Below are 9,805 nucleotides of genomic sequence, written 5' to 3' on the forward strand. Positions count from 1 at the left end.
TTGGAATATCCACACTTGAAGAACTGTTGATGACATATTTTCAAAACTAGAGTTGATATAAATACAGAAATTCGAGTATAGCTAGCTGAACCTACCAATGCTTATTATTATGAGCTGTTACAACCTAAAGACCAAGAAACCCTTTTCACTCACATCATAGTAATAACTCAATGTGCAATATTTGATAAGTAAAACATTGCATTAGGTTTTGAAATAAACTTAATTGTGCAAAGCGTGACTATGTATGTGGTTATGTGTAGAAATCCAAAGTTTAATTTTAGCATATCTGACCACTATGAATCTAGAATTCCTAATTATCCATCTATTTTATTTATTTATTTTTTTAGAGAGAGGGAGAGAGAGAGAGAATCCCAAGCAGGCTCCATGTCCTGCACAGAGCCCACCACAGGGCTCCATCTCACGACCCTGAGATCATGACCTGAGCTGAGATCAAGAGTTGGATGCTTAACCGACTGAGCCACCCAGGTGCCCCAAACTGGAAGGAATCTATTTATAGGCTTCATTTATTTTTTACCTTTTTTAAGTAGGCTCCACACCCAGTGTGGACCCCAATGCGGGACTTGAGCTCGGGACCCCCCTAATTATCCATTTCAAAATTTATGAGATGTCCACGTTTGGAACTGGAAGAGGCAAACTGTGTCCACTACGCTGTGAGACAAGTGGGTAATAATTACTTAAGTTCTGTGGAAAATCCCGCTGCTGACACCCAGCAAAGTCACACGCGCTCTCATCCTCTGATGGGCAATCCCGCTTCTAGGAATCTGTCCTAAAGACAGACTGGCAACAACGCAAAATGCCACATGCACAAGGTCAACCACTGCGGCATTACCTGTAAAACAAAAGACCACCCACAGGGGATGCTGGAGTCAACTGCGGGGCATCCCCCCCTCCCCCACCTCCCCCCCGCGGCGTGTGCTATAAGAGTAGTAGGGAAGATATCTCTACCCTGCGGTGGAAAGAGCAAGTACAGAACTGCCTTAACTGCTCTGCAGAAGCCTGAGGACTTCAGCAGATTTAAAATCTTAACTCTTCTTATATGATTTTTTTAGAAGATTTTATTTATTTAAGAGGGAGAGAGAGCGTGAGAGCACAGCGGGGGGAGGGGCAGAGAGAGAGGCAGAAGCAGGCTCCCCGCTGAGTAAGGAGCCTGATGTGGGGCTCGATCCCAGGACCCTGGGACCATGACCTGAGCCAAAGGCAGACACTTAACTGACTGAGCCACCCAGGTGCCCCTCTTCTTATATGGTTTTAAAAAGTTTTTTAAATGATCAGACTACACATGAATCAAGTTTTAATATAGTGTTGGCGGGTAGATGAGGCTCTCTCTGGTATCACGGGTTATTTGAATTCCTGGGCGTGGGTCTGGTAATATAAGAATCCTCTAATGCTGAATAGTCAATATAATGGAAATATGTATGGGCAAAAAAGACATTAATGAACTGATTATGGAAAGTCATTTATTGGCAACCCGAATGTCCGTCAACTGATGAACAAATAAGCAATATGTTGCATCTCTTGCACCAGAGTATTATTCAGCCATCAGAAGAAATAAGGTATTGACGCCTGCTATGACACAGATGTACCTTGAAGACCTGCTAAGTGACAGAAGACAGCGGCAAAAGACCACATGCCGCGTGATTCCTTTTACACAAAATGTCCCCAACAGTCACATCCGCAGAGACACTGGACTGGTGGTTGCTAGCGAGGGAGGGCGGGGGGGCATGAGAGGGGGTAACTTCTGGGGTGATGACAATGTTCTGAAATTAGAGAGTAGGGATGGCTGTACAACTTTGTGAACCATACTAAAAACAGTTTAAAAGGTTGAATTTTATGTTCTGTGAATTATATCTCAATAGGCTGCTATAAAAAAGTCATTCATTAGAAAACTGGAAAAATCTGAATGCTGACTTAATATTAAGGAATTACTTTTTAATAATAAATTTGTGATAAGGGTATTATGGATTTTTAAAAAAGAGAATCCTTATATCATATATACTGACATATTTATAGATAAAATGATACAATGTCTTGGATTTGCCTTAAAATAATCCTAATGGGGTGAGGGAAGTAAGTCATGGGGGGGGGATAATAAAACTGGCAACATGTTGATAAATAATGAAGCCAGGTAAAAAATAAAAGGTATTTTTCTTTCTACTTTTTTATACATGGGGACATTTCATAATATAAAGTTTTTTTTTAAAGATTTTATTTATTTTATTTTATTTTTATTTATTTATTTTTTTTTAAGATTTTATTTATTTATATGACAGAGAGAGACAGCGAGAACAGGAACACAAGCAGGGGGAGTGGGAGAGGGAGAAGCAGGCTTCCCGCTGAGCAGGGAGCCCGATGTGGGACTCGATCCCAGGACCCTGGGATCATGACCTGAGCCGAAGGCAGACGCTTAACGACTGAGCCACCCAGGCGCCCAAGATTTTATTTATTTTAGAGAGAGAGAGAATGGGGGAGGGGCAGAGGGAAAGGGAGAGAAAATCTCAAAAGCAGACTCCACGCAGAGCCTGATGTGGGGCTCGATCTCACGACCCTGAGATCATGACCTGAGCGAAAATCAAGAGTTGGACGCTTAACCGACTGAGCCACCCAGGCGCACCATCATAATATAAAGTTTGAATACAATCCTTAGTCTCTGGGAAACTGAATAAATCTACTAAACCTTCTCCAGAATTCACTAAATAATGCCTGTCTAAACAAGGGAGGGCGGGGCGCCTGGGTGGCTCAGCCGTTAAGCGTCTGCCTTCGGCTCAGGTCCTGATCCCAGGGTCCTGGGATCGAGCCCCGCATCGGGCTCCCTGCTCGGCGGGAAGCCTGCTTCTCCCTCTCCCACTCCCCCTGCTTGTGTCCCTTCTTCACTCTGTCTCTCTTTGTCAAATAAATAAATAAAATCTTTAAAAAAAAATAAACAAGGGAGGGCAATTAATGGGAAAAATGGGAGAGACTACAGTGTGTTCCGTCTTAAAAAAAAAAAACCCAGAAGTTATATTCTGTAATAGAGCCATCTGTAAGGTGAAAGACAAGGAGAAAACACAGTGTAAGAGAGAGAGGGATACAAACTGCTAACTGCAGTTAGACAGGATAAAGAACTAATTATTTGTTACTTTCATTCATTGCACAGAGCTTAAAATTTTAATTTGTTATTTGTCCCTCCCTAATAAAATTTGTGAAGGGACCATACATAATATTTCACACAATCATGTGCCAAATACGATCTATGCTATTTGGGACACTTTGCAAATCAAGTTAAACCTTGAGAAGAGAGCCCTCATTTCAAGTCCTTTGGTTACTCATTTCCTAAATACTTGGCTTGATTTGAATAATGTGAATTTAAATAATACTGCTAAGCAAAGCAACATAGATGGTAGAAAGAAGGCATGTCCAGCCAGGCCCTGGGGGCCAGTCCCAGATTTGTGTGACCTGGGGTCAATTATCGAATCTCCTAGAGGCTGTTTCCTCATTTGTAAAATGGGCATGATAGCACCTACCTCAAAGAACTGTGGAGAGGGGAAATGGGCTCATATATCCAAAATATCTATTGCAATGTCCAGCACCCAGCCAATCAATAAATGGTAGCTATGAGTATCATTCTGAACATTAGGAGTAAGTGTCAACATAGCAGAGACTATTGAAAGGTTATCTGTAGTCTGCTTTCAACAGCAGTCTCGGAGGCTAAGTCCTGATACTGGAAGGTTTTGATGTCTCAGAAGAGCAGGACCCACTTGCATATAAGCATCTCTACTAGAAAGTTTTGGTTATATTTAGTAATTCTCTGATATGTTAATTAATGGGGCTCTGAATATAACCAATAAGAAAGGCTGCAAAAGGTATATTAAAGTTCACAAAAGGCAAGCTGCTGAATTACGGTCTGAACACACAAGCAAAATTTAAAATGATGAATAGGAATTACTTGCTCGTTAATGCATAACAAAGCAGACAATCCCAGATACGTGGGACAATGACAATATTTTAATCTACATTTTACAGTAAAATCTTATAGCACTCCCCTAGCCATGCATGTACACAATGGGCCTATTATGAATCTAACTCCAAACCATGATTCCTTGTCTTCTTGAGAACACACGTGAGCCAACTCCAGCCTCCAGACATTTGCTCTGAGCCCTGCTGTTGTTCTCAGTGCAGTGAAGATCAGATTCAGGGTAAGAAAGGAATAATTTTTATTTTTTAATTAAAAAAAATTTTTTTAAAGATTTTATTTATTTATTTGAGAGAGAGAGAGAGAGCACACAAGCGGGGGAAGGGACAGAGGGAGAAGCAGACTCCCTGCTGAGCAGGAAGCCTGATGCGGGGCTCAATCCCAGGACCCCAGGATCATGACCCCAAGCCGAAGGGAAACGTTTAACCGACTGAGCCACCCAGGCACCCAAGAAAGGAGTCATTTTTAAAACACAAATTTCTTCTGCTTATGACACCAAAGAATATTTAGAAACCAACTAAAATGTATACAAGAAACGCAATCACAATCCTACCACTCAGGAAAAAAAACCCAAAAAACCATCAATGATAACTCTTGGTATAGCTCTTTCCCATCTTTTTGCACAGATTTTGTCTATTTACTTGAATTATGCCATATATACAGTTTTATGTCTTGCTCTTGACTCTTAATGCAATGTACAGCACTTTCCCTGTTACAAATAACACAGACATTTTTACAGATGACACCGTACTCAAGCCTACAAAGGGCTGCGGTTCTCTAGCCATGCCCCTATAGCTTTCATTCCTTCCATTCCTTTCTATCCATTTATCCTCCACCACGCATGATGTGGCAGTGAGCTCTTATTTGTGATGCGCTCTTCTGTATTTATACTCACAACAGCGATCTATAAGGGGGTCTTGTCCCTGAATTCTGCTAGTGACCAGTGAGGACTGCCCTGCTCCATCCACAATACCGAAAAAACTTTATTACTGAGAATTTTTTCAATATGTGCCTCCACAAACCATTTGATTCTCTTTTCTCCACTCTATGGTAACCCAAGCTCAGCATAATTTTAAAAAATGCCAAATCTCCCCATCTGAGAGTCAATCTAACATAAACAAAGCAAACTCTGCAGGCCAAGGTTCTCTTGAGTTAAGATGCATGACAGGGCAACCAGTTCTTAATACTTAGAAAAAAATACCAAAGGCAAAAGGAAACAAGAATAACGAAGTCTGGGGAGCTTAGGTAGAGACTGAGTAACTCCTAAGACCCAGGGCGGTATCACTGGTTAAAAACCCAGGGACAGGAGAATGTTGCCAAGGAACAGTGGTCTGAGACGGAGCTCCCTCTACATGAACTCTACGTCCACAGGCCCGGCGTCGGATGGGTCGGCCACAATCTGCCCCGTGTCTCAGGAAGCCATGAACTCGATCTGTCAGTGAATTATTTTCCCGAGACTGCAGTTCTCATTGTTATGCTAGTGAGTCATACAAAGAATAATACAGTAAGTCAAAGCTGAGAGGTCACGATAACTTCCTACACATAAGCGAAGCTCCGTCGTGGAAAGGGATTAGAATCACGATGGACGGCCTCACAGGCAACACTGGGGCTACTGTGTGGCCCCTGCCGTCTACCAGCCTGGGGTGACTGCACATAGACCTGGCAGCCCCCATGCACCGTCTCCGAGCTGAACCACGCTGAGCGCTTTGAAAGCTCACTGCCCACCAGTGTGGCCTGTTTCGTGGTGGCCAGCCAACCCTGTCACTGGGCAGGTGTGCACCCAAAGCTCGATGTGCACCCGAAGCTCGAAACACTGAACCCTAAGCTTTTGACAACACTTAATTTTTTTTTTTTTTTAAGATTTATTTATTTATTTGAGAGAGCGAGAATGAGAGAGAGTACATGAGAGGGGGGAGGGTCAGAGGGAGAAGCAGGCTCCTCGCTGAGCAGGGAGCCCGATGCAGGACTCGATCCTGGGACTCCAGGATCATGACCTGAGCCGAAGGCAGTCGCTCAACCAACTGAGCCACCCAGGCGCCCGACAACACTTAATGTTTAACAATTAGAATGACGTGTGTCCTGTCTTCTTCAAGTCTGTATCAGGCCAAAACGGCAGGCCAAAATAATGTAAAGTGTGATCATAATAATAATGTGGCCTTTTACAACCAAAGCAAGTTTGCCCCTGATCCATCTTGTCTGAAAGATCCCCCAACTGAGCCGCGGCTACTGAGTACAGCTATCCAGCTAGAGGTGTCTGTGCACCCACACGACTCTCCCCAGAAGGGAAGCAGCGACCCAGAGCTTATGACAGGCCCCCTTCTCCACCTCCCCACCTCCGCTTCCACTGTCCTGTAATTAAGTGCTTGGGGGAAACCGTGGCCCATTGCATCCAGGGGATGCCACCCCACTCACCAGCTTTCTTCTGACCTTCGTTCTGTTTCTTGGGGTGACCCCCTGCTATTATGTTCTGATTAACTTTTACTTACGAAAAGAATATTATACAGAAATAGAGCTCACTATGAAAACAAATTTTTCTTTTTGATGAAGTTTTATAAAAACCAAACTTTACTCTTAATCAAGAGAAGAAAACTCCTTGGTAGGTCTCTTGTATTATTTTTTCCCTAATTTTTTTTAAAACAGAAGTTTTGGAAGTCTCATGTTTTATACGAAGCAACAACTTCGAATGTACCTTTTAGGGTAGAGTAGTCATCGGCTTTATTTTGGGAAAGCTGAGCAGGTCAAGAATACCTAAATTACCTGGTTTCTATTTAAAATACCCTAATCATTCTGTAACTTAGGAGGAGGAAAAAACATGATTTAAAAGGATTATTCAAGGGGCACCTGGGTGGCTCAGTTGGTTAAGCATGTGACTTAGGCTCAGGTCCTGAATCGGGGTCCTGATCAAGCCCCTCAGCAGGCTGCTGAGCAGGGAGCCTGCTTCTCCCTCTCCCTCTTTGTGTTCTGTCTCTCAAATAAATAAATAAAACCTTGTAAATAAATAAATAAAAGGATTATTCAAGAGGTAGTGTTATGTGGTAACAGATGGCAGCCACACTTGTGGTGAGCAGGGCATACAGATATTAAATCACTAAGTGGTACACCTGAAACTAATGTAACATTGTGTATCAACTATACTCAGATAAAAAAAATTACAAAAATATATAGACATTGCCCAGCATGTATCTCTTACATGGAGCTGGTGATAATTACCCAGAAGGACAAAGAAATAGATTTCTCTCCACGGATATGTGAAAATGTAGCCAAGTACTTGAGAAAAAAGTAACATATGCAACATCAAACAGTACCCTCTCCTGACTCCAAGAAAAACATGGTAACTGTGAAATAATTTGTTAAATCCAAACAACCAAAAAAAAAAAAAAAAGCTAATTTTAAAGGGACATTTACATGCCAGTGTGATCTCAAATGTTTTAATAAAAGGAATTTAACAGCCAAGATGAGTTCTGTTTCTAAAGTTAGCCACAAGGAACAGAAATCCTGGCAAATGATGAGCAATGTATATGGGTTGAAAGCAGACATCAGGGGACTGACTATGACTAGTAGGGCAGAAGTTTTAACGAGGCGTTGTACTTCCAAATTTTAAGAAGAGGGTCACTACAAAGTTACTTCCAACACAAATATTGCTTTTTTTATGTTTCACACATAGGCACCACAGGGAAATGAAATGATTTAAATTTGCTGGAAACCCACTAGGTACGGAATTCTGCAGTAGACTACGTTCTCCTGGACAGCAGAGCAGGAGATTCGAAAGAAACAGGAGGCTATGCCCAAGAGGAGCTTACTAGCTACAAGGGGGGGCAGTGAGTGATGAACGTGTGGGTTCTGAGCTCCTCAGGGAAGGGCCTGTCCTCTGGGCCCCCAGTTCTTGGCTCTGAGCTTCACTGTGGCATAGGATAATTAAGTGTTGGCTGTGCTGAACTGAATGGTAGCAGACAAGCTGAGTACAGAGAAAGAGAGGAGAGTTATCAAGAAGTTTGGAACAGCCTCCAGGATGCCCAAAGGATCGTGGGGTTTTTGGTTCTAGGTTCTGCCTCGCAAGCTCCTTCCATCCTATGATAAACAATTGTTCCCAACAGTCCACCGTGGGTGGTTCTGAGCATTTACTGATCACCTACACGTGTACACCCCTGGGCTGAACAACTCACTAACATCAAGCCGAAAAAACCCCGTCCCGCTTTGTGTGATGATTCTGGCAACGCCGAGACCAGCTCATCGATGCTCTGAGTCTCCGGTCTCTGTCAGCACTGAGGAGTGCGTCGTGTATGCACTAGGGGCAAACACCTGCTATGAGACCAAGCTGTCCGCTGTTCCTGCGCATCTAAGACGCCCACCTTTGGTAGGTCCTTTCCTGTTCAGCACAGCCTGCTGCTCCTCCGTGATGTTCAGCCGCCGAACCACGTCCGCCAGCGCCGATTTGAGCAGCTGGATGTCATCCTCTTGCATCTGGACACGCTGCTCCAGGGAGGCAATGCGGTCTGTCACCTCCATGCTACTGGCAGCCGAAGCGCTGTCATCTGAACCAAAGGAGAGGAACCCGTGACTCTTTAGCACTCCCCAGAGAAATTAGACCAACACCCATGCACGCGCACATGGCTAAAACGCAACAGTATTTATCAACGGAAGGCAACCGCTCTTAGGCAGAAACCATGTGGGACAGCACTTACTACCCAGAACCACTACACCTCATTCTGCTACAGTCTTTCTCGTGCTGCTTGTGCTTTTCACTTCTTGTTAGCTATGAGGGTTTTTTTTTTTTAAGATTTTATTTATTTATTTGAGACAGAGAGGGAGAGAGACAGAGCATGAGTGGTGGGGAGGGGCAGAGGGAGAAGCAGGCTTCCCGCGGAGCAGGGAGCCCGATGCGGGGCTCAATCCCAGGACCCTGAGATCATGACCTAAGCCGAAGGCAGACGCTTAACCACTGAGCCACCCAGGCGCCCTTAGCTGTGGTTTTAATTGTCATTATATTATTCTAACACAAGGCAACGTATTTTCTTTCCTATGACGTCAGAGACCTCAGAGGTGGGGGGGGCGGCTAGGATGTACCCACTTCAACTTCACACATACTGCAGAAATCCACCGCATGGCCTTCTAGCTTTTGTGCTATCGATGCTAGCTGACAGGGTGGTCAGATAATCATACGACTACACCATCTCCTGAAACCAATATTATGCACTATATGCTAACTACCTAGAACTTAAATAAAAATTTGAAAAAAAAACTTTTTGCATGATTTCACTATGTACTTAAAGTTAATGTATCATCTTTTCCATGTACAATAGCTTTAACATAGCAGTTATCAAATGTTTTGGTCTCAGGACTCCTTTATATTAGTAACAATTATTGAGGACCACAAATAGCTTATTTGTGAATTATGTCCATCAATATCTATTGTATTGAAAATTAAAACAGGCAATTTATAAATATTTAATCATGACCTATTTAAAAATAGCAAAGCATGACATGTTCAATAAAACATTTTTATGGAAAATTGCTGTTTTTCAAGACAAAAATAGTTTTGTGAAAAGATTGACATTGAGTATTTAAAATTTTTCTTTAATGTCTGACTTATTAGAAAATAACTGAAGTTGTTCCTGCATTCAATCTGCTGTGATATGTTATTTTGGTTGGAATATATGAAGAAAATTTGACCTCATGCTGACATGTAGTAGGAAAAGGAAGAAAAGAAAGAAGTATTTTAATAGCCTCTTCAGGTAATTATGGATAATCTTGTTATTCAGTCAAAACATGATAGATGGTAACGTTATAAAAGTTAGTGGCAATGCAGAATCTAAGACCATACAAATAAAATTTTTT

The 9,805-nt window shown here is 42.6% G+C and overlaps 1 protein-coding gene across 2 annotated transcripts in view; it reads right to left on the bottom strand.

Annotated features, from left to right (window-relative positions):
- The window catches only part of EML1 (EMAP like 1), a 79,369-nt gene extending 70,869 nt beyond the window's left edge, over positions 1-8,500 (bottom strand). The window contains exon 1 of one of the 2 annotated variants that reach the window (XM_044918354.1): positions 8,320-8,500. In XM_044918354.1, the coding sequence (XP_044774289.1) occupies positions 8,320-8,476 (157 nt within the window). In that variant the 5' untranslated portion in view covers positions 8,477-8,500. The remainder of the gene's footprint in view (positions 1-8,319) is intronic. The other variant, XM_044918353.1, reaches the window with a different exon arrangement.
- Positions 8,501-9,805: the final 1,305 nt, after the last annotated feature.

This window comes from Neomonachus schauinslandi, chromosome 9, assembly GCF_002201575.2.
Source record: "Neomonachus schauinslandi chromosome 9, ASM220157v2, whole genome shotgun sequence".
Classification (NCBI taxonomy): domain Eukaryota; kingdom Metazoa; phylum Chordata; class Mammalia; order Carnivora; family Phocidae; genus Neomonachus; species Neomonachus schauinslandi.